Below are 26,608 nucleotides of genomic sequence, written 5' to 3' on the forward strand. Positions count from 1 at the left end.
AATTCAGGACTAGAAATTCTCACTCTGATAGAAACTGCCTTGTGGTCTTGAGCAAGTCATTTAATATTTGTGGTCCTCAGTTTCCTAACCTATAAAATTAAGATAATCTATTTTTTTTCTGTCTTTCATGAGAATACATGACATAGTTTGTGTGACAACTATATGAAAACTATGAGGAGCATTTAAAGGATATTAAGCCAAATCCTGTTTATAAACTGTCCTTGAGCCATCAGTTCTGGCTCAACAAAGTTATCAGGGACTTTCTGGAGAGAAATTCCTGAAGACATTAGCACAATTGATGGGTACAGTCCTAAAATGCCAGTAATGTTTTTTGTTTGTTTGTTTGTTTGTTTGTTTTTGTGACAGAGAGACAGAGAGATAGACAGATAGGGACAGACAGACAGGAAAGGAGAGAGATGAAAAGCATCAATTCTTCGTTGCAACACCTTAGTTGTTCATTGATTGATTCCTCATATGTGCCCTGACAGTGGGGCTACAGCAGACCGAATAACCCCTTGCTTGAGCCAGCGACCTGGGGCTCAAGCTGGTGAGCTATCCTCAAAGCAGATGAACCTACACTCAAGCCAGCGACCTTGGGGTTTCAAACCTGGGTTCTCTGCATCCCAGTTCGATGCTCTATCCACTGAGACACTGCCTGATCAGGCAGCCAGTAATGTTTTTAATTGTTTTTTAAAGGAATTAAGAATTAAAAGGGAAATGATTTTAGAATTCTAGGGTGGACCTCATGTTGTTGAGCCTCAACAAGCAAAGTTCAGCATTTCCATGCAAATGTTTACTGAACAATTCTGTGTTGCAAGCATTATGACATGCAATGCAGTATGAGATGATATGTGCTTTTAGGGGCTAAAAGGATAACAAAAGTAATCAAGGGGAAGAGTGGACATTAGTACCCTAAATTAAAAATGTCTTAACTCTTAAATATAGTTTGAAGAGTTCAGAAGAATAAAGATTGAAAGAAAAATGCTAAATGTCTTACAATTTTAGAAGAGCTGTGTAGTCACCACCATCCCTCCAATCCACATCCTTGTGGATCCCTTTCAAGGGGTGGAAGGAGCTGTCCAACCTGTTTCAGCAAGCCAGTGCAATACAGGTGATTGCAGCTTACAGTGGTTCAACTTCAGTTTTGTTTGTTTTTGTATTTGTTTTTTACTTTACGGTGGTGAGAAAGTGATATACAATCAGTAGAAACGTTCCTTCAAATTTTTAATTTTGAGTTTTTTGCGGGGCTGGTGATATGTGGTCAATATTTTCTCATGATGCTGACCAGCAGCAGCCAGCCACAGCTCCCGTTCAACCACAGGATAACAAGGACAAACAGCTGATACTCTACAGCAGCGGTTCTCAACCTGTGGGCCGCTGCTCTACAGCATACTGTGTTGCCAGAGGTTGGTTTTTTTGTTTGTTTGTTTTGTTTTTAGATTTTGTGTTCTGAAAACATTTAGAGTAGTCTAGGCTAAGCTATGATATTTGGTAGGTTAGATGTATTAAATGCATTTTTGCTATACAATATTTTCAACTTGTGATGGATTTATCAGGTTGTAACCTCTTCATAAGTGGAGAAACATCTGTATTCACTTGTTTCTTGGGAAGAAGGCAGCCTCTTGTTGGAGCATTGACTTACCTTGGCCACAACTCTTTCACAAATGACTTGGCACTAAAATATTCTCCATTAATAGTATTCATCAAGGCTCTCTACAATTATACAACCTTACCTATCTGGTGCATACACATTTGATTTCAATTTTCTTCTCAGTAAAGATAATTATGCCAGTGAGCTGGATATTTCTCTGGATCTTTAGACAACTAAGAGTTTTATACCCTATAACTTAATATTGTAGCAAAGCTTCCTTGGCAGAGTGATAAGAATAAAGTATATGGCTAGCAGGACTTACCAAGAGCTACATGTTTCATGATGTGCGTTGTAGAATTTATAGAAACTCCAAAAAGTACTTTCTGCCTATTGGATTGGACTAAATTAAGGTCTACCTAGGAATACCTCAATCTTGATCAGTAAAGCAACTGAGAATGGAACATAGCTGAACTTAAGGGGCCTCTTCTATATTATATTGGTGCCACTTTAAATTGTGGCTTTTTTAAACTTCTGCATACTGTAGCAACTCTGAGAACTAAAAGGAGGTACCCTGTAGAAAGTGACAAAACTGTCTTCTTAAATTGGTGTTGCCATATAACACCCCACTGAGAATCCAACTATCACAGTGACTTAATCAACTAGACTGGCTTTTTTGACCTAGGCATTAAACTACAAATCCTAAATCAGGGTTTTATAAAGTTAGAAATTCCCGAGATTGAACATTTTTTACCAGTTTCCTCTGGGAATAAGCTAGCTGGTGACCTCCTCATGTCACAAAGTACTAATTTCATGTCTCATTGTCATCTTCCTATCAGCAGCCAGCACTGTCTTAACTCTTGTGAGAGAGAGAAGTTATACAGTAAGAATAAAAAGTCCCTGAATGCAGTTTAAGCACTCACTTTGGTAGCCTATGCCAAGCAGACTAGATTGCTAATGAGTCTTTTTTATTGGTTTATTACCCTGATTTATATGTGTATGAGGCTCCTGCTGATACAATTGGAAAGGCTATTAAAAGAAGGCTAAAGTCTTTCTCCTTACTAAATGTGAGTATCTATAGTCACTTCACTGACATTTCCCTGTGTTGTAGGAACTCTTTATCTACAACATCATTTAGAACCTGCATGTTTCTCTCACTGAGAAGCTGGCCTAGGTTAGAAGTTACTTTGGATGATATATAGAAACTAGACCCATGGCAGTAGGCACTAAAAGAAATCCCTCTGCATGCTCCCTAATATGCGATTTATACTACTGAGCCAGAGGAAAAGGGATCTGGTGGTTACCAGCAGTCTCATAAAATGAAGTACCATGAGTACTAAAGTAACTTTCTCTCTAGATTTGCAGGCCTGCCATCCCAAACTCTGAAGAACCGTTTTCAGATAGATGTTCAAGTCATCTGCATTCCCTTGTTTTAGGAACCATTTTCACTAACACTAGCTATTGACTTGCAGCCATCAAAACACGTATAGCAGTCTAGATCAACCTAATTTGTATCATACAATAAAAAGGAGAAAATCTTACCGTTTGTGACAGCATGGATTGACATGGAGATTATTATGCTAAGTTAAATAAGCCACGTAGAGAAAGACAAATATCATAGGATCTCACTTATATGTGGAATCTAATGAACACAGTGAACTGAGGAATGGAATAGAGACAGAGGTAGAGTCACAGGGAAAAGAGGGACAGCTGTCAGAGGGAAGGGGGATGAGGGGATAGGATCAGAAAAGGTAAAGAGATTAGTGAAATTATATATACATAACACAGTGATATAGATAACAGGACAGCAAATCCCAGAGGGAAGGGGGGAGAGAGTGAAGGGGAGGGGGGCAAACGGGGTGTAAATAGGAACACGGAGGGGGTGTTATATTCAGTGGCACATTTGAATCCATGTAAACAGAATAAATTAAAATTAATAAAAGGTAAAAAGAAAAAAAAGAGCCTGTGTTTAGGCTTTGCTTATTGTATTGAATGATATTGCAGTATCAAATTTCTACATAATTGTAGAAGATACCTTTTTATCCTCTGTTCATTTCAATTCTTATATCTCACCCATTCCCCACGAAGTATTTTAATAATGTTGAAAGTCTGGGTAAGTAAAGTTTTGTTATACAATTAACACAGAGCTTTGCTTTTCTTAATCAAGTTCTTATTAGAAAACATCACATGAGTATATAAAAGATTAATTTAAGTCCAAATAAATTTTTGTGAAACCATATAGTAGTTAGATAATTAACATGTAATGATTTCTGATTTGTTTACTTGATGATAAATCAAAAATGCCATAAGGTACACAGATAATTCTTTTTGTGTATTTTCCTCTGTCTAGGATTTCGGTTTTACTCTATGCTACAAGTGCTTTGTCCTTCATTGTGGAACACTGTATGTATTTCTGAACTTCAGAAAAGTTACCATTAGAACAGACTCAAAGTCACTGTATTGCATTTTCAAAAATCACTAACAGTTCACTGTTTAAATGAAAAATATTGCAGATCTACTGTGGGCAAGAGAGTGGTATAGAAACTTTAGAAGGGCTATCTTATCTTTTCCAATGCAGTCTATCAGTGACGTGACCCACTCAGTTTCAGGTAGAGATTTACAAATTAAAATTTCTGGAAAATGTTTCACATGCCACTGCCCCCCTTTTTGGTTTGCTCTGTACCCAAATGCCAGGATGGAGGAGATAAATTTAGGAGGTGCAGCTATTTCTACTGCTCCTTAAACCTCACTGATTGAGTCTTCCTGCTGTCTACACCTATGTCCAAGCTAGGAGTAGTGCTCCTTAGGTAAATGCCACCTTTCAGCCTTTCATCCTGAAGATATTTGTTAGGGTTTGCTTCCCAAAGTAAAGCTCTTTTGATCCACCACAGAATACTGAAAACAGGTGTCTTAGATATCAGGAGTTTTAATAGTAAGATTGTCAAAAACCTAAAATCTCACGTGCTTTACTTAAGAGTACTAACATTTACTAAATGCTCTTCATAAATCTACCATAATATTGTACCCTTTAAATTCTGATGTTTTCTTTGCTTTCTATCCCATTCATGTGGCTTAATATTGGATATTTACAGAAGAATAATGATACAGGTCTTAGTTTCTTTGTAGCTAAGAAAGATTAAAATATTTTCTGGAGGTAAGAGGGCTCTAGTCACTGCTTGCCAAACTAAATAACTTAGAGCAGGCATCCTTTTAGTTTTTCCTACCTTCATTCCTTTTTTAAAATTTTTATTATTTTTATTAATTTTAATTTATTGTGTTAACATGGATTCAAGTATCCCACTCAATATAACTCCCTCATCCGCCAACCACATGCCCCTGTTACATCTCCTTTGCCTCCCTTCCCCTAATTTCTCTCCATCCCTCTGGAAGTTGCTGTCCTGTTATCTGTATCTATATGTTATGTATCTATAATTTCACTAATCCCTTCACCTTCTCTGATCCTGTCCCCTCATCTTCCTTCCTGCCTCTGCCTCTATTCTGTTCCTCAGTTCACCTTGTTCATTAGCTTCCACAGATAAGTTAGATCATAGGATATTTGTCTTTCTCTGCCTGGCTTATTTCACTTAGCATAATAGTCTCCAGATTCATGCATGCCATCACAAAAGGTAAGATTTCCTTCTTTTTCACAGCTGCATAGTATTCCATTCTGTATATCTGTCACTGCTTTTTAATCCACTCGTCCACAGATGGACACTTGAGCTATTTCCAGATCTTGGCTATTTTAAACATGCTGCCATAAGCATGGGGGTGCATATCTTCTTTTGAATCAGTATTTCAGAATTCTTAGGATATATTCCAAAAATTGGAATAGCTGAGTCAAAAGGCAGTTCCATTTTTATTTTTTTGAGGAAATGCCGGACTGTTTTCCACAGTGGCTGGACAACTCTGCATTCCCACCAGCAGTAAAGGAGGGTTCCCTTGCTGCACACCTTCACCAGCACTTACTGTGTGTTGATTTGTTAATGAGTGACATTCTGACAGGTGTGAGATGATATCTCACTGTGATTTTAATTTGCACTTCTCTAATGATTAGTGATGTTGAGCATTTTTTCATATGCCTATTGGCCATCTGTATGTCCTCTTTGGAGAAGTGTCTATTCAATTCTTTTTCCCATTTTTTAATTGGATTGTTTATCTTCCTCGTGTTCAGTTTTAGAAGTTCTTTATGAATTTTGGGTACTAACCCCTTATCAGAAGTATCTGCAAATATGTTCTCTCATTGTGTTGGGTTATCTTTTTGTTAATGGTGTCTTTTGCTGTGAAAAAGCTTTTTAGTTTGATATAGTCCCATTTGTTTATTTTGTCCTTGATTTCACTCGTCTATGGAGATAAATAGGCAAAAATATTGCTATGAGAGATGTCAGAGAGTGTACTACCTCTGTTTTCTTCCAAGATGTTTATGATTTCATGACTTACATTTAAGTCTTTTATCCATTTTGAGTTTATTTTTGTGAATGGTGTAAGTTGGTGGTCCAGTTTCATTTAATTTGCATGTACCTGTCCAATTTTCCCAACACCATTTATTAAAGAGACTGTCTTTACTCCATTGTATGCTCTTACCTCCTTTGTCAAATATCAATTGACTATAAAGGAAGGCATGGGTTTATTTCTTGGGTTTCTGTTCTGTTCCATTGATCTGTATGCCTGTTCTTATGCCAGTACCAAGCTGTTTTGAGTACAATGGCCTTGTAGTATAACTTGATATCTGGAATTGTGATACCTCCCACTTTATATTTTATTTTCCAGATTTCTAAGGTAGTTTGGGATCTTTTTTGGTTCCATATACATTTTTGGAATAATTGTTCTCTATCTTTGAAGTATGCTATCAGTATTTTAGTAGGAATTCCATTGAATCTATACATTACTTTGGGTAGTATAGATATTTTAATGATGCTTATTCTTCCTATTTGTGAACATGGTATATGCTTCTACTTGTTTGTATCTTCCTTGATTTCTTTTTTTCAATGTCTTATAATTTTTTTTTAGTACAAGTCTTTCACTTCCTTGGATAAATTTATTCTGAAGTACTTTATTTTTTGTTGTTGTTGTTGCAATAATGAAGGGGATTTTTTCCTTTATTTCGCTTTCTGATAGTTTATTCTTGGTGGATAAAAATGTTACTGATTTCTGAATATTATTTTTATATTCTGCCACATTGCTGAATTCATTTATCAAGTCTATTAGTTTTTTGACTGAGACTTTTGGGTTTTCTATGTAGAGTATCATATCATCAGCAAATAATGATAGTTTTACTTCTTCTTTTCCAATTTGGATGTCTTTTATTTCTTCTTCTCTAATTGCTGTGGCTTGGACTTCCAGAACTATGTTGAATAAGAGTGGTGAAAGGGGGCACCCCTGCCTTGTTCCTGATCTTAATGGGATTGCTTTTAATTTTTGCCCATTGAGTATGATATTAGCTGTGGGTTTGTCAAGATGGCCTTTATTGTGTTGAGGTATGTTCCCTGTGTTCTAACTTTGCTGAGAGTTTGGGGCATAAATAAGTGCTGAGTTGTATCAAATACTTTTTCTGCATCTATTAATATAATTACATAATTTTATCCTTCCACTAGTTTATGTGCTGAATCACATTTATTGATTTGCAAATATTGTACCAGCCTTCCTTCCCTGGAATAAATCTCACTTGATCATGATGTATGATCTTTTTGATGCATTGCTTGATCTGGTTTGCTAATATTTTCTTGAGAATTTTAGCATCTATGTTCATTGGGGATGTTGGCCTATAGTTTTCTCTCTTTGTTGTATCTTTACTTGGTTTTGGAATGAGGATAATGTTTGCCTCATAAAAGGAGCTTGGAAGTCTTTCCTCCTCTTGAATTTTTTGAAATAGCTTGAGAACGATAGGTGTTACCTCTTCTTTGAATGTTTGGTAAAATTTGCTTGTGAAGCCATCCCGTCCAGGATTTCTTTCTGTTTGCTGGGAGTTTTTTTGATAACTGTTTTAATTTTATTTGTTATCATCAGTTTGTTTAGGTTCTGTGATTCTTCCCAAATGAGTTTTGGAAGATTGTATGTTTCTAGGAATTTATTCATTTCACCTAAGTTGTCCAATTTTTTGGCATATAGATCTTCATAGAATTTTCTTGCAATCCTTTGTATTTCTGTGGTGTCAGTTGTTACTTCTCCACTTTCATTTCTAATATTATTAACTTGAGTCCTTTTTCTTGATGAGTCTGGTTAAAGGTTTGTCAATCTTGTTTACCTTTTCAGAAAACCAGCTCTTGGTTTCATTGTTTGTTTGTTTATTTGCATTATTTTTAGACTATGTCATTTATTTTCACTGTGATCTTTATTATTTCCTTCCTTCTACATCCTCTGGATTTTATTTGTTCTTTTTCTAGTTCTTTAGATGCAGGGTTATTTATTTGAGCTTTTTCTTCCTTCTTAAGGTATGCATGTAATGCTATGAACTTCCCTCTCAGGACCACTTTAACTGTGTCCCATAGATTTTAAGTTGTTGTATGTTCATTTTCATTTGTTTCAAGGAAACTTTTGATTTCTTCCTGATGTCATTGTTAACCCATTCTTTAATTAATAACATGCTATTTAGCCTCCAAGTGTTTGATTGTTTTCAGTTTTTCTTTTGTAGTTGATTTTTAGTTTCTTGCCATTGTGATCAGAGAAGATGCTTGATATTATTTCAATCTTCTTAAATTTATTGAGTCTTGTTTAGTGTCCTAACATGTGGTCTATCCTAGAGAATGTACCATGAGCACTTGAAAAGAATGTATATTTCACTGCTTTGGGGTGAAAGGTTCTGAAGATATCTATTAAATCCAGTTGATCTCATGTGTAATTTAAGGCTCCTGTTTCTTTCTTAATTTTCTGTCTGGAGGATCTATCCACTGATGTTAATAGGGAATTAAAATCCTCTACTATTATAGTATTGCTGTTGATCTCACCCTTTATATTCATTAAAATCTGCTTTATATATTTAGGTGTTCCTATATTAGGTGCATAAATATTTACAATGGTCATATCCTCCTGTGGATTGCTCCCTTTATCACTGTGTAGTGACCTTCTTTGTCCCATACTATAGCCTTTGTTTTAAAGACTATTTTGTCAGATACACATATTGCAACCCCAGCTTTTTTTTAAATTTCTGTTTACATGAAATACTTTTTTCCATCCCTTCACTTTCAGTCTATTTGTATCTTTATTTCTGAGGTGGGTCTCTTGTAGACAGCATATGTGCAGGTCTTGTTTTCTTATCCATGCAGCTACCCTATGTCTTTTGAGTGTAGCATTTAATCAATTTACATTTATCTGTATTATTGATATTTACTTATTTATCACCATTTTATTCTTTAAATCTACAATCCTCTTTCTCTCAATTTATTTTTTACATTGCTCTTTTTACAGCAGGCTCCTTAACAATTTTTTCAGTACTGGTTTCCTTGTAATGAATTCCTTGAGTGTTTTTTTTCATTTGGGAAGCTTTTTATTTCTCCTTTAATTTTAAATGATAGCCTTGCTGGATAATGTACTCTTGGTTTTAGGTTCTTGTTTTGCATCACTTTGAATATTTCTTTCCTATCCCTTCTGTCGTAAAATGTCTGTTGAGAAGTCAGATGTCATTCTTCTGGGGGCTCTTCTGTATATAATTGCTTTTTGCAGCTTTTAGTATTCTTTTTTGTCTCTTAACTTTGGCATTTTAATTATGATGTGTCTTGGTGTAGGTTTCCTTGGGTTCCTCTTTAATGGGACTCTTTGTGCTTCTTCAACTTGTGTGACTTTTTCCTTCATCAATTTAGGGAAATTTTCAGCTATGAGTTCTTCAAACAGGTTCTCTATTCCTTGTTCATTCTCTTGTCCTTCAGGAACCCCTGTGATACAGATGTTGTTTCTCTTCATATTGTCATAGAACGCTCTTACACTTTCCTCAGTCTTTGTGAGCCTCTTTTCTTTTTGCTGCTCTGTTTCTGTATGTACGTCCGTTTATCTTCTCTGCTAAATTGCTGATTCAATCCTCTGCTTTATACAGCCTGCTGTTGATTCCTTCTAGTGCATTCTTCATTTCTGATATTGTCTTTGTCATTTCTGACTGGTTCTTTTTTATGATGTCAATGTCCTTTTTGATGTTTGTTATCTCTTTATTTAGGTACTCATTATGACCATCCATTGTTGCTCTAAGATCCTTGAACATCCTAAAAATCATTATTTTAAACTCTGCCTCTGGTTGTTTGATTACTTCCATTTCATTTATTTTTTTATTTTTTTTAATAAATTTTTATTAATGGTAATGGGATGACATTAATAATTCAGGGTACATATATTCAAAGAAAACATGTCTAGGTTATTTTGTCATCAAATTATGTTGCAAACCCCTCGCCCAAAGTCAGATTGTCCTCCGTCACCCTCTATCTAGTTCTCTGTGCCCCTCCCCCTCCCCTAACTCTCTCCCTCCCTCCCTCCCATGTCCTCCCTCCCCCCCACCCTTGGTAACCACCACACTCTTGTCCATGTCTCTTAGTCTCATTTTTATGTTCCACCAATGTATGGAATCATGTAGTTCTTGTTTTTTTCTGATTTACTTATTTCACTCCTTATAATGTTATCAAGATCCCACCATTTTGCTGTAAATGATCTGATGTCATCATTTCTTATGGCTGAGTAGTATTCCATAGTGTATATGTGCCACATCTTCTTTATCCAGTCTTCTATTGAAGGGCTTTTTGGTTGTTTCCATGTCTTGGCCACTGTGAACAGTGCTGCAATGAACATGGGGCTACATGTGTCTTCACGTATCAATGTTTCTGAGGTTTTGGGGTATATACCCAGTAGAGGGATTGCTGGGTCATAAGGTAGTTCTATTTGCAGTTTTTTGAGGAACCACCATACTTTCCTCCATAATGGTTGTACTACTTTACAGTCCCACCAACAGTGAATGAGGGTTCCTTTTTCTCCACAGCCTCTCCAACATTTGCTATTACCCGTCTTGTTGATAATAGCTAATCTAACAGGAGTGAGGTGGTATCTCATTGTAGTTTTGATTTGCATTTCTCTAATAACTAATGAAGCTGAGCATCTTTTCATATATCTGTTGGCCATTTGTATCTCTTCCTCTTCCATTTCATTTAGATCTTTTTCTGGGGATTTCTCTTGTTGATTCATTTGGGTCATATTTCTTTGTCTGCCCATTTTGTCTGTGTATTAGGTAGTGCTGTCTGACTTCGAAATTTTTGTGGTGTCTTTATGAGGAAGATGGGCTCAGTGGTACAGATCTCCAGGTCACCTGATTTTCTTGCTCTAAGAATGATTCTTGAGGGTAGTATTTTTCCTTCCTTTTGTATGTGTTTATTGAATGTAGTTGGTCCTTTCATGGGTGCAGTTATTGCTTCTGGCTGGCTGGCTCTAAGGGTCGTGTTGAATCGTGTATGTTAGGCACTGTGCAGTCTGTTCTGTTGGGCATATTTATTCTCCACAGTGTTTGTTGCCTTTTGGATTCTCCTTTGTGTGTGCTGCTTGTGTAGTTAGGTGAGTCTAGGGTTGGTGCTCTCTGCCACTCTCTAGTGGTTGTGTTTGTCCTAGGTTTTCTTGGGTTGACATGAGCCGTTGTGTGTAACCTGCCATGAGCTACCTGCATAGAGCTATTGCTCTGTTCAATGTTTGTGTCTGAGTTTCCTGTGCTTTGATAGTGTGGAAGGGGCCATCTGACTATAAGGATCAGTTTCCTTCTGCTTCGAGATAACAGTAGCTCCATAAAAGTGCCAAGCTCTGTAAGATTTGCCTCTACTTCTCAGCTGCTCCACCTCCTCTTGTAGCTGCCTGGTCTTCCCACATAATCTTCTGTAGATAGACTGTAGTGTGGGCTCAGATTTGCCTCATTGAAACAACCTCTCTACAGGTTGCAAGCTTAATGGGTTAGGGCAGCTGAGGTTGGGAGTACATTAATGGAACCCCTACTTAAGGGGTCTCTTGGTCAGCAGTTCAGTATAGGGAAAGCATCCTCTATTCCAGAGCCTAATCCCTCAACCACTACTAGATAATACCAATTCTGTTTTTCCCCAGCAAGGTGAGCAGCAGGTTCAGGTTGGGTGGGGCTGACAGTCCCTCTGCAGAAGTTACTACAACTGGTGAAACTCTGGTCTCAGAGAGGAAGACTGAGAAAGTCCTCTCCTGAGGCTTACTGTACCCTTCCCAAGAAAGTGGCTAAGCCCCTTGACCAGACCCAAAAAGAGGCTCACAGGGACCCACACTATAATTATTTATGCTACAAGCCTCTCTCCCTTCACCCTCTGGAACCAAGCCCAGCAGGGAAGCATATATATCTAGCACCAGGGCCAGCTGATTGTGAAGTTCCACCCTACCCAATGCACATGAGCTGCTGTGCCAGTGCTGAACATAGAAAGTGGAACTCACCTCAGTTGGCCAGGTATGAGGAACCATTCCTTAGGATACTCCACTAGCAAGGGTTGTTAGGTCCTAAACCCATACTCTCTGCAGCTGGCCACTGGATATGCCAGTGCTAGGCCTCCCTGCAAGGAACCCAGCACAGACCAGTGGGAGACACTGCCTGTAACTGGCTCTTAGCAACCTTCTTGGAGCTATAAGCAATCCAGAGTTTGTGGCTGCCTCTGCTGGGCTCAGGTGCACATGGAAATACCAGGCTTCACACCTTGGCTGGCTTTTACCCACACTGGTCATGGGGAAAGGTCTGCTTAAAAGGCCAAGGTTCCCTAAGTCCTGCCTCCTACAGCCTCTGTCTGCTGGCTGCTCGTTGGGCTCAGCCACTGAAATAAAACCTCTGGTAGAGTCTAGAGCCTGCAGCAATTCAGGGATTAGGGCTGTGTGTGGCTCGGCCCTAGGTTTCAGTCCTGACTTTTTTCACAAACCTTAGTAGGGTGTGGCCGCAGGAATCCAGTGAATGTGGTCTCTGGGACCCAGAGATGTGTTCTGCCTGAAGTCCATACAGTTTCTACTGAGTCTCCCATGAGGTGGAAGCATCAGTCATAGACTTGAGAGAGTGCAGGGTAAAGCTTCAGCCTTAACACCAGAAAACACTCACGAATGCGTCACCTGCTTCCTTGCTTCTCAGCATGACCCAGTCTTCATGAGTGGGGCAGGAGAGACTCCTGAGGGTAGGGCAGTTGCTTTCCCCCAGGCTGATGCTCAGAGGGGACTGCTCCACACAAGAACCATGGTGACTGCAGTGGTGGAGAATGACTCAGCAAAGGGGTTCCAGTGGCCTTCCCCCACTGTGTCTCTCCCTGGGCCTCCAACTTTACACTCTCCTTCTACAACAGGTGTAGTCAACCTTTTTATACCTACCACCCACTTTTGTATCTCTGTTAGTAGTAAAATTTTCTAACCACCCACCGGTTCCACAGTAATGGTGATTTATAAAGTAGGGAAGTAACTTTACTTCATAAAATTTATAAAGCAGAGTTACAGGAGGTTAAAGCATATAACAATAATTACTTACCAAGTACTTTATGTCTGATTTTCACTAAGTTTAGCAGAATAAATCTTTATAAAACAACTTACTATAGTTAAATCTATCTTTTTGTTTATACTTTGGTTGCTCCACTACTGCCCACCATGAAAGCTGGAACACCCACTAGTGGGCAGTAGGGACCAAGTTGACTACCACTGTTCTACAACTTTATACTCTCCTCTTACAACTTTCCTCTCAGCCCTCCCCCTTCGGAGCCCTGGGTAAGTGACTGTGAATGAGATTTTCTGCACTGGCCCTTTAAGACAGAGTGTGTGTCTCCCAGAGCTCCTGTCTCTTCTCACAGAAAGAAACCTCAGCTTTTTTCACCATGAAATGCTATGTGGTCAGCTACTCTAGGCTCTCTGGTATTTCAGGTTGAGGCACCTGGCCTGGAGCTTAGAACCCTCCCCCTCAGAATGAACCTCCCTGCAGTGAGAGTCCCTCCAGACCCTCCACTGTAGTCTCTTGCTCCTGGGAGCAGGGCAGCCCTTTCTGCATCTCTGCCCTTTCTACCAGTCTCATTGTGGCTTTGTTGGGCAAACAAGTTTGTAAAGTGTCTTTAGCTTTGCTTGCATGAATTTTGCATTGGTGCAGGGCAGCACCATGTGTGTGGTCTGTGGAAGGCTACAGTTGCTTGCCCTCAAGGCAGCAGATTGCAAATTACGGACTACTGGCCTCCGTGGGGAGGGGTGATAGTTTGCTATTGTTTGTCAGGGAAGGAGTATTTTGGCCAAGCTAATTTGGCTAAGAATTGCTGAGCCTGGTGGGGGTCTGTGAGTCTGGTGAGTCCAAAGAGTGAGTCCAGAGAGGGGATTGGGGCTTGGGAGCCCTGAGAGAGTGAAGCAGTTTTCCCTGCCTGTTTGTTCCTCTGACATTGTGAGACTCTAATAAATGAAATGGCCCTCCATTTTCTGCCTCCACCGTTCCTTTACTATCTACCTGAATCCAGTGTGAACCTGCATGCCCATGGCCACTAGTCATACAGGCTTCTTCTGTGATCCTTGGTTAAGACTCCTATTTGTTTAGTCCAAAATTGATTTTTTAAGATGATTATTCTTAAATTAATTTAATCCAATTTGGTCCTGGGAGTTGGCAGTTGAAATGTCTATGTACTCCGCCACCATCTTGGAATCTCCTCCCTACCTTCATTTTTTTATTAGCTAAAAGAACAACTAATTATTGTCCCTGAAGTATTTTAAGGTGTTGAAGTAAAATTTGTAAATTAAGTATGCTATATTTCTAGGGATTATATTAAAGATGTAAGAGACCTCTAGATAAGCTGTATCACCTAATTATTAAACTTTTTATACTCTTAAGAAGAAACTATTATGCTTTCTTACCCAGCTAAAAACAGATAGCTGCCTTGTAGATGGTGACCAGCTACAAGGCATATCTTAGCTATCAGTAAGATCTTTCCCTGAGACATTAACCAAGAATGAACACAGTTTACTCTTCTGAAAAAACAATAATTGTCTTAGAGTTAGACAGCATGTTTGTATACTGAGAGTTGATCTTTGCTTATACCCTCTGACAGTCCACATTTTTGTTAGGCAACGAGGAGAACCATGACTTTTCCTTATGTAGTAAGTTGTACAATATTTTAATTTGTCAGTGTCAAACCTCCTTAGAATCACCTTTCCAGGAACAGCTCTTTGATAATAACTGAAACCCAGACTCATTACATAGAAAAAATTGATAAAAATGAGTGCCATTTTTTTTTCTTCACAATGTGTTTGAATCAGACATAGCAAATCTCCTTCTTGACATGGCTCTTTAAGGTTCATTTTTCTCAAGCAACTTATTATTTTCTATTTTAAGTAATACCCCTGAAACACATGAGGGATGCTATATTAATATTTCTATTTTTTATTATACTTTTCTATTACTTCTTAACATTAGTGATAACATTGGGTAGCTCACTTTTCTTAAATGTACTCTTCTTTATCTTTAATTAAAACTTAACTTGATACATAAATCTTTTTTCCTGATAAGAGGAATGACAAAGAAGGATAATGGTTTAGATAGTGATTAACTATATCATTATTTATTTAGAAATCTATTTGAGGCCCTGACTAGTGCTCAGAGGATAGAGCATCAGTCCAGCATGCAGACGTCCTGGATTTGATTCCCAGTCATGGCACACAGGCAAAGCAACCATCTGCTTTTTTTCCCTTCCCTCTCCCCCTTCACTCCCTCTACCACTCCCACAGTCTGTGGCTCTGTTGATTAAAGCATGACCGGAGGCACTGAGAATAAATCCATTGGAGCACATCAGCCTCAGGCACTAAAAATAGCTCAATACCGAGCATCAGAACCTGATGGAGTTACCAGGTGGATCCTGGTCAGGGTGCATATGGGAGTTGGTCTCACTATCTCTCTTTCTCTCACCTAAAAACAATCTATTTGAAATATTTATAATCACTAAATGAAAGTTTTTACCAGACAGCTTTGGATATTTTGTGGGGTTTTATTTTGTTTGTTTGTTTGTTTGGTTTTTTGTATTTTTCTGAAGCTGGAAATGGGGAGAGACAGTCAGACAGACTCCCGCATGCGCCCAACCGGGATCCACCCGGCATGCCCACCAGGGGCGACGCTCTGCCCACGAGGGGGCGATGCTCTGCCCCTCCGGGGTGTCGCTCTGCCGCGACCAGAGCCACTCTAGCACCTGGGGCAGAGGCCAAGGAGCCATCCCCAGCGCCCAGGCCATCTTTGCTCCAATGGAGCCTTGGCTGCGGGAGGGGAAGAGAGAGACAGAGAGGAAGGAGGGGGGATGGAGAAGCAAATGGGCGCTTCTCCTATGTGCCCTGGCCGGGAATTGAACCCGGGTCCCCCGCACGCCAGGCCGACGCTCTACCACTGAGCCAATCGGCCAGGGCCTGGATATTTTGTTTTATGATCAATTTGCATCTAACCTGGAAAGAGAGTCAGAGCTAAATGCTGAGGAACCTCTAAAAGGCATCAAGTGGCCTCTAAATGATTATAAGCTACTCCAAAATACAGAGTTTTCATGTTTACTCTTTTTGAAAAACTGAATTTTCTAATGTAGTCTATATCATTCCCAATGTCTTCATGCCTTCTGGAAGTCCTGTATTTACATCTGGTAGCACTTTCCTTCAACCTGAAGAACTTTCTTCAGCATTTCTATGGTGCAAGTTTTTGGGTGACAAATTCTTACATTTATATTTGTCTGAAAATATATTTATCTCATCTTTATTCCTGAAATAATTTTTCTCTGAACATAAAATTCTGAATAAAAAGATAATTTTCTCTTTTCTTGCAAGTTACAAAGATATTATTCCTCTGATTTTTTACCTTTATAGTTTCTGAAAAAGCAAAGTATACAAATTGTTGATCCCTGCATATAATGTGTTGTATTTTCTGGCTGCTTTCAAGATTTCTCTTTTTTAAATTTTTATTAAGATATAAATGAGCCTAACTAGTTGTGGTGAAGTGGGTAGAGCATCAATGTGGGATACTGAGGTCCCATATCAAAACCATGGGGTCAGCAGCTTGACTGTGGGCTCATCTGACTTGAATATGGGATCATTAGCTTGAGTGTGGGGTTGCAGCTTGAGCATGAGATTATTGACATGATTCCATGGTTGCTGGGTTGAGCCTAAAGGTCACAGGCTTGAAGAAATTACCACAGACATCATATATATACAAAAGATCATGTAGATTATTATGAAAGATTATATGCCACCAAATTCAACAGCCTAGAAGAAATGGATAAATTCCTAGAACTATACAATGTTCTTATACTGAACCACGAAAAAGTGGAAACCCTAAATAGATCTATAAGCAGGGAGGAAATAGAAACAACTATTAAAAACCTCCCCCAAAACAAATGTTCAGGACCAGATGGCTACACTAGTGAATTCTACGAAACTTTCAAATATTTGGTACCTATCCTTCTCAAAGTCTTCCAAAAAAATAAGTAAAAAAGAAGAAGCAGTACTCCCCAACACATTTTATGAGGCCAACATAACCCTCATACCAAAACCTGACAAAGACAATACAAAAAGAAAACTATAGACCTATATGTCTAATGAATACAGATGCGAAAAATCTTAAGAAAATACAAGCAAATTGAATACAACACAAAAGAAAAATACACCACAATCAAGTGGGATTCATTCCAGGAACACAAGGATGTTTCAACTTATGGAAATCCATCAACATAATACACCACATCAACAAAACAAAGAGCAAATATAATATCCTATAGATGCAGAAAAGGCATTTGATAAGATGCAACATCCCTTTATGTTTAAAACACTCAAAATCAGAATAGAAGGAATGCACCCCAACATAATAAAGGCCATATATGACAATCTATCGGCTAATATTATATTAAATAGTGAAAAACTGAAGGTTTTTCCTCCAAAACCAGGAATGAGACAAGGCTGCCCACTCTCTCTACTCTTACTCAACACAGTTCTGGCAGTTTTAGCCAGAGCATTCAGGCAAGAGAAAGAAATAAAAGGCATCCACGTTGGGAAAGAAGAAGTAAAGGTATCACTTTTTGCAGATTACATGATCCTGTATATAGAGAACCCTGAAGACTGCACCAAAAATTATTACAAACCATAAACCAATATTGTAAAGTCACAGGATACGAAATCAATATACAATATTCTATTGCCTTTCTATATGCCTATGATGAAACTTCAGAAAATGAACTTAAAAAAAATTCTTTTAAAATCAAAACAGAAAAATTAAAATACTTAGAAATAATATTAACAAAGGATGTGAAGGACCTATATACTGAAAACTGCAAAACATTATTGAAAGAAATTGAAAAAGACACAATGAAATAGAAAAATATTCCATGTTCATGGATTGGAAGAATTAACATATATACTGCTCACAAAAAATAGGGAATATTTCAAAATGAATATGAAATGATAAAAAAAAAGAAGCATTTGATTTTTTTATTAAACAACATCAGAAAAGCAATGACAAGTCAAAAAAGTTGTTTTATTATGCAAGGGAGATGTAAAACCAACTTTTATTTCATTGGTAAAAATGCACTATACAGAATGCTGGAGGTACTGGAGTATCTGCAAGTTCCCTGATCCCCAATTTTTGTGAGAAGTGCAGTTAAAGTGGCCATATTACTCAAAGCAATATACAAATTTAATGCAATCCCCTTCAAAATCCCAATGTCATTTTTTTAAAGAAATAGAGCAAAATATTCCAAGGTTTATATGGAACCATAAAAAAACCTGAAAAGCCAAAGCAATCCTGAGGGTACAGAATGAAGCCGAAGGTATCACACTACCTGACTTCAAATTGTATCATAGAGCCATGATAATAAAAACAGCATGGTATTGGCAAAATAAATGCAGACCAATAGAACAGAATGGAAAGCCCAGAAATAAAATCACATACACACACACACACACACACACACACACACACACACAAATAATCTTTCAGAAATGAGCCAAAAACACACAATGGAGAAAAGTAAGCCTCTTTAATAAATGGTGTTGGGAAAATTGGAAAGCCACATGCAAATAAATGAAGCTTGACTACAGTTTGTCCCCCTGCACAAAAATTTATTCAAATGGATCAAAGACCTAAATATAAAATCAAAAATGATAAATTACATAGAACAAAACATAGGTACTAAGCCAAAGAGAACAGTTTATGAATTTGACCCCAAAGGCAATGGAAGTAAAGGCAACAATAAATGAATGGGACTATATCAAACTAAAAGTTTCTGCAGAGCAAAAGAAACTGACAACAAAACAAATAGCCAACAAAATGGGAGATGATATTTGCAAACAACAGCTGTGATAAGGGGTTAGTATCCCAAATATATAAAGAACTGACAAAGCTCAGAAACAAACAAGCAAACAATCCAATGAAAAAATGGGCAGAGGACCTGAACACACTTCTCCCAAGAGGACATACAAATGGCCAACAGATATATGAAAAGATGCTCATCTTCACTAGCTATTCAAGAAATACAAATCAAAACTACAATGAGATACCACCTCACACCTGTTAAATTGGCTATTATCAACAAGACAGGTAATAACAAGTGTTGGAGAGGCTGTGGAGAAAAAGGAACTGGCATCTACTGCTGGTTTGAATGCAAATTAGTACAACCATTATGAAAGAAAATATGGTGGTTCCTCAAAAAATTAAGAATAAAATTGCCATATTACCCAGCTGTTCCTCTTCTAGGTATCAACCCAAAAAGCTCGAAAACATTGGTATGTAAAGACATATACACCCCCATGTTCATTGCAGCATTATTAACAGATTGGAAACAATCAAAATGTACTGACTGATAGAAGATTGGATAAAGAAGATGTGGTACATATTATACAATAGAATACTACTCAGCCATAAGGTGTGATGACATATTGTCGTTTACAACAACATGGATGGGCCTTGAGAACATTATACTGAGTGAAATAACTAAATCAGAAAAAGCTAAGAACTGTATGATCTCCCACATAAGTGAGATATTAACTTAGACTCAAGGAAGGACATAAATAAATATGAAGTGGTTACCAGAGGGAAGGGGATGTGGGAAAGGCAGAGGGGAAGAGGATGGGGGAATGGTGTAAAGAAGGAGAAATGTAAGGTGACAGAAGACAGAATATAGTTTGACTTTGGGTGATGGGTATACAACATAACAGTTCAAATGTTATAGAAATGTTTACATGATACCTATGTACTGTTATTGATCAATGTCACACTGTTAAATTTAATTTTCTAAATATAATTTAAAAATAAAAAAGTTTAAGATATAGAGCACAGTTACTTTAATTATATTTTGAAATGATTATCACAATAAGTTTGTTAGAGTTTCTCTTTATGTTTAATTTTTGGCAGTTTTACAATGATGTTCCTAGACATACTGTTTTTTTTACAGATACCCTGCTTGGGATTCACTGAGTTCTTTGAATATATACAGTAATGTCTGTCATCAAATTTTAGAAATCTTCAATTATTTTTTCTTCAAAGGTTTTGAATGATTTAATCTCTCCTATTTCAGTAATTCCAGTTAGTTTCTCTCTATTCTTCAGATTGGATAAATTTATATTGTTCTCTAAATTTTTTCTTTATTATGTCATCTTCATGCTACTGTTAGGTTTATCTAATTACTTTTATTTTAGATATTTTCAGATTTTTTATTTCTCAGTTTTAGAATTTCCATTGGTTCTTTATAAATGTTTCTATTTCTCAGCTAGAATTATCTATTTTTTCCTTCATTATAAGCATTTTTTCTTTACATCATTGGGCTAATTATATTATAATAATTGCTTTAACTCCTTGTCTGCTAATATCTACAGTGTCCATAAAGTCATGGTGTACTTTTGACCGGTCACAGGAAAGCAACAAAAGACAATAGAAATGTGAAATCTGCACCAAATAAAAGGAAAACTCTCCCAGTTTCACACCTATTCAGTGCAGTTCATTGTGGGCTCAAGCACAGATTTTTTAGAGCTCCTTAGGTAACTATCACGTATAGCCTCTACAGACTCATCACTGACTGATGGCCTACCAGAACGCGGTTTCTCCACCAAACTGCCAGTTTCCTTCAACTGCTTATCCCACCAAGTAATGTTATTCCTATGTGGTGGTGCTTTGTTATAAATGTGCCGATATTCACATTGCACTTTGGTCGCGGATTCGAATTTAGCGAGCCACAGAACACACTAAACTTTCCTCTGTACCGTCCACTTCTCGACACATGGCCGTGGGCTGCTCCACTGTATACACCGTGTTACGTCATCATCTGCACATGCACACATGCTGCCGCATCATCCTATGGAAACTGGGAGGGTTTGCCTTGTATTTGGTGCAGATTTCACATTTCTATCATCTTTTGTTGCTTTCCTGTAACCGGTCAAAAGTGCACCATTACTTTACTGTATATCTGGTTGATTTCAATTTGGTCTCTGTTGATTATCTTTTCTCTTGGAAATGGATCATCTCATCCTAGTTCTTTATATGTCAAGTATTGTGGAGCTTTTCCTTCATATTGTATCTTTTTCTTTTAAGACTGGGTTTCGCCTGACTAGGCAGTGGTGCAGTCGATACAGTGTCGGACTGGGACACAGAGGACCCAGGTTCTAAACCCTGACGTCTCAGGCTTGAGTGCAGGCTAATCCGACTTGAGCACGGGCTTAACAGCTTGAGTGTGGGGTAACTAGCTTGACCTTGGGATCATAGACATGACCCCATAGTCACTGGCTTGAGCCGAAAGGTCGCTGGCTTGAGCCCAAGGTCGCTGACTTGAACAAGGGGTCCATTGCTCTGCTGTAGCCCCTCGATCAAGGCACATATGAGAAAGCAATCAATGAACAAAAGGTGCCGCAATGAATAATTGATGTCTCATCTCTCTCCCTTCCAGTCTGTCCCTATTTGTTCCTCTCTCTGACTCTCTCTCTGTCTCTCTGTCTGTCAAAAAAAAAAAAAGACTTTAGATTCTCTTATGTTTTTCCAAAGAATGTTGACTATGTTTTTTTTTATTTTAATAGTCAATTTACTTCATTAGAGTTAAGCTGAAATTTCTGTCTTAGATGGCAGCTCAAATGTCCGTTTAGTTCTTTTAGCCTTAGCTGTATTGTTTGGATTCTGCGCTGTGCTTTTGTGGTTCAGAGGTCATGAAGAAATTTGAACAGATCTTATACACAGAATTTCAATTTCTCTATCTTTAGTTGTCTCCTTTCTGAAAACTCCTCTTCACTTCCCAGTGGCTGCAGTTGCCCTAATCGCTCATCTTGATTTCTTTAGGATATAAAGACTGTATTTTTTTTCTATTAAAAATTTAGTTACCCTGTGAGGTGCTGACTGTGGTCTGCTCACAGACAAAAAGGCGCTTGAAAAAACCAGGAGACCCATACACTTCTTCCAAGTGTCACTCCTCTTCAGAATATACCTGCTTTTCTTCACCCTACAATGTCATTAGTTAGGGGTTTGGTTTAGTTTGGTTTGGTTCGGTTTGGTGTTTTGTTTGTTTGTTTGTTTTCACAAAGTATAGTTATTATCTATAGAATGGGTGATCTGGTAGAAGCCCACTACTGACCATTTTGGTTGTGACTTCTAAACCTTCAAAAGTTTGGTTAAGAATTCCATTGAATGCAACTGTAAGGGGAGAGGAAAGTGGATGGAAAGCAGTAAAATCAAAGGGTTTTACACAGGAATATGAAAATGGCAGAACCCTTAAATAAGGAGAAGTCCAGAAATTCATGTGAGGAAGAGGTAAAAGGTCATTTGTGACCAACAGTACTTTCTAATACGGGAAGGATACAAGTATCATCAGCTACCAGAACTCTGGGTATGGAAAGAAAGCCTTATGCAAGACAGAGTATATAAAGTCTGCTTTGTTTTATTGAGACAATTTCAGCCTCAATGCTCCCCTTTGCCTTTGCCTTAAGAGTACTCTGAAATTCTGTTATATGTCAAAACAACTGCTTTATATTATCCTTAACTTTATTCATTTTCTCAAGATTTTCAAGGCTTTCCCATTTTAAAAGCATACCTTTTAACTTTAGGAAATTCGCAACATCCATAATGATGAATTAATGGGAATCAGGAGAGAAGAAGAAATGGAGATGTCTGATGAGGAAATAGAAGAAACAACAGAATCAAAAGAAACTGAGGAATCAGGTAAAGATAATTGTGCTCTGTTTTATTTAAATGACATCTTCTTGAATGGATGACATTTTAAAACTGTTAACACCCAGTAAGTGATGGGCATTAACCTATCAGACTAGAGCTAGCTAGAAATAATTGGTGAAGCTATTTACGTACAAACTGGCTAGATATTAACACTGTGGCTAAAGGGCTTTCAATTTAGGATTGCCTCCTTTTATCCCTTATCTTTTATCATAGTACCTAATTAAAACTGGACTTTCTTTTCCTTGGAACACTGGATATTTAGGCAGCATTCTGTATTTGGTTTGGATTTATTAATAATATGTTTCACAGTAGGAACCATAAGAGAGCTAATGCATAAATAGACAACTAGCCAAACTTTTAGGGAAAAAAATTGTTAGATTCCTATTTCACTTATACCTTATAGCAAAATTAATAATTGATGAATTTCAGATTCAAATGTAAAAAAAATACATATAGCAAAAGAAATTCTGGAACATATAGGAGTTGGTTATATAATTTCGGATGAAAGTCTCCAAAGAGAGAAATCATAAACAATATTTTTGATAAATTTATATGCAAAAAATTAAATATTTCTCTTAAAAAATTACAAACTTGGCCATGGCTGGTAGGCTCAGGGGTAGAGCATTGGCCAGGCATGTGGATGTCCCGGGTTCAAGTCCTGGTCAGGGCACACAGAAGAAGCAATCATCTGCTTCTCCACCCCTCCCCTTTCCCTTTCCCTTTCCCTTTCCCTTTCCTTTTCCCTTTCCCTTTCTTTTCCCTTTCTCTCTTTCTCTCTCTTCCCCTCCCACAGCCATCACTTGATTGGTTCAAGCGCATCAGCTCTGGTTGCTGAGGATTGCTCTGTTGAGCCTCAGCCTCAGGTGCTAGAAATAGCTCATTTTGGAACATGGCCCCAGATAGGCAGAGCATCGGCCCAAAGTAGGGGTTGTCAGGTGGATCCCAGTCAGGCCACATGTGGGAATCTGTCTCTATTGCCCCTCCTTTCACTATATATATATATGGTCTACTGGAAAGTTCTGTCCGTTTTTGGAATAAAACAAAATACAAATTTTTCTTACCGTCAATAAACTTTATTAAATAATATAATTGCCATTATTATTAATGATTTCTTGCCAGTGTAAGGGCAATTTGTATATCCTATTTTTGAAAAATGTTTTATCTTTTCATGCGAAAAATTGAACCAGTGCTTGTTTGATATCTTCTTCATTTTTGAATTTTTTGCCTTTCAAAAAATTTTGTAAGGACAAAAACAAGTGATAGTCAGAGGGTGCTAAGTCCAGGGAATATGGTGGATGCGACAGACATGCTTCTATAGCATTTCTTCCTTGTTGAAATTCATAAAAATTACAGTGGCGTCAATGAACTTTATCAGTAGCCATGGGTACACTATCACTTCACACATAAGACTAACGTGAATCAACTTTGTTTTAGTTAATTTGCTACATCAGTATGTATACATTAAGTAATAAAAATAGAAAGATAAACATGTGCTTACATGTCGAAACTTGTGACAGAAACGGACAGAACTTTCCGGTAGACCATTTATAATATATATATATATATATATATATATATCACAAATTTAATACAGATTTATTAAATTTAATATAAATTTAATTATATATAAACTTAATTATAAATTTAATATAAATTTAATTATATATAAATATTTCACAAATTTAATATAGATTAATTAATAAATATATATATCACAAATTTAAAAGAGAATCTACAAACTAAAGGGAAATCTCTACAATATATGAGTCTACCTATCTGCTGACTTTTACTGTGGTTACTTGGAAGTTTATTAGGAACCAAACAGGAGTCTACAAAAACTTTTCCAGGTAAAGGCTTTTGTTCTTATCTAGTATAGTCAGGACCTCACTGAGACAGAGGCCATGATGTTGGCTCCCAGTGGAACTCATAAGACAAACTTGCTTAACAGTATAATACACCACTCTTTAATTTCATAACAAACTTTCTTGGGGGAGATTACCATAGAGCAGGGGTCTCAAACTCAACTCAGCATGTGGGCCGCAGAGCAAGATCACAGCCATTCGGTGGGCCGCACTAGGTCTACAAAAGGCAACTGTTACGCAACACTTTTCTCACTGCAGTTGAAAACAAAAAAAAATCAGTACAACAAGCACAATCGTACATGCAGTTTACTCAGAGTCACAAAATGACCAGAAACTGTAGTTCGCATCACAACTGCTGTTAACAAAGCTAATATCTAGCTAGGATGCTAGAGAAATGAAAAATACAAGTAGGCCCCTAGGCTTACTTAATTTTATCCAAAATATTTTGAACTTCGTGGATTAGTCTGCGGGTTGCACAAAATTGTTTGGCGGGCCGCATGCAGCCCGAGACCCCTGCCATAGAGGGAATTAAAATATCAGCCAAAAGACCACTGTTTTCAGGTAAACCACTCCAGAAAATCTTGGGAGTCAGAAATGTACACTGGACAATGCACTGGACCTAAAGTTAAAACAACTGAGTTCAGTGGTGGGATTAAAATAATTTAACAACCAGTTCTCTGCCCTAATGACCAATTTTTTTTATAAATAAATTTTTATTAATTTTAATGGGGTGACATCAATAAATCAGGGTACATATATTCAAAGAAAACATGTACAGGTTATCTTGTCATTCAATTATGTTGCATACCCATCACCCAAAGTCAGATTGTCCTCAGTCACCTTCTATCTAGTTTTCTTTGTGCGCCTCCCTCTCCCCCTCCCTCTATCCCTCCTTCCCTCCCCCTGCCCCCCATAACTACCACAATCTTGTCCATGTCTCTTAGTCTCGTTTTTATGTCCCACCATTGTATGGAATCCTGCAGTTCTTGTTTTTTTCTGATTTACTTATTTCACTCTGTATAATGTTATCAAGATCCCACCATTTTGTTTTAAATGATCCGATGTCATCATTTCTTATGGCTGAATAGTATACCATGGTGTATATGTGCCACATCTTCTTTATCCAGTCTTCTTTTTTCTTTTTTTTTCTTTTTTTTACAGTGATTAAAGCCTTTAAGCAAACTCTTGGCCAATACAGCAAGAATAGTGGGCCAGGAAGCTTAGCAATAACAGATACCAATGTATCTGTTAGGTCAGTGTAGCTTCCAGTATCTAAAAGTCCTTTAAATTAATGCTCATGTATTGTTACTTCCATATCAGGGCGTTCCTGACCTATTTTTTTAAATCCAATTGGCAAGATCAGAGGAGCCAAATCACCAATTTTCTTGGGGCCCCTTTTGCAGGATGTGGCCTGAGAAGCAGAATTAGCATCCTTATATTATTCTTCTAACTGCCTGAATTAGCCGTGAGACAAATTTTTTTTTATTAATTTTAATGGGGTGACTTTGATAAAATTGTCTTCCATCACCTTCTAACTGGTTTTCTTTGTGCCCCTCCCCTCCCCCAAACCCCTCCCTCTCCTCCCCCCCCTGTAACCCCAACACTGTTGTCCATGTCTCTGAGTCTCATTTTTATGTTCCACCTATGTATGGAATCATATAGTTCTTATTTTTTTCTGATTTACTTATTTTGCTCAGTATAATGTTATCAAGGTCCATCCATGTTGTTGTAAATGATCCGATATCATCATTTCTTATGGCTGAGTAGTATTCCATAGTATATATATTCCAAAGCTTCTTAATCCACTCATCCTCTGACGGACACTTGGGCTGTTTCCAGATCTTCGCTATTGTGAACAATGCTGCCATGAACATGGGGGTGCATTTCTTCTATTCAAATAGTGTTCTTGGGGTATATTCCTAACAGTGGTATAGCTGGGTCAAAAGGCAGTTCCATTTTAAATTTCTTGAGGAATCTCCATACTGTTTTCCACAATGGCTGCACCAGTCTGCATTCCCACCAGCAGTGCAG

General features: G+C 37.7%; 1 protein-coding gene across 8 annotated transcripts in view; it reads left to right on the plus strand.

The window, feature by feature from the left end:
* Positions 1-26,608, plus strand: part of ENOX2 (ecto-NOX disulfide-thiol exchanger 2) — a 396,229-nt gene that overhangs the window by 326,865 nt on the left and 42,756 nt on the right. For all 8 annotated transcript variants that reach the window (XM_066249139.1, XM_066249140.1, XM_066249141.1 and 5 more), the window contains one exon: positions 22,589-22,703. In XM_066249139.1, coding sequence (XP_066105236.1) covers positions 22,589-22,703 — 115 coding nt within the window. The remainder of the gene's footprint in view (positions 1-22,588; positions 22,704-26,608) is intronic.

Source organism: Saccopteryx bilineata, chromosome X, assembly GCF_036850765.1.
Source record: "Saccopteryx bilineata isolate mSacBil1 chromosome X, mSacBil1_pri_phased_curated, whole genome shotgun sequence".
NCBI classification, from domain to species: Eukaryota; Metazoa; Chordata; class Mammalia; order Chiroptera; family Emballonuridae; genus Saccopteryx; species Saccopteryx bilineata.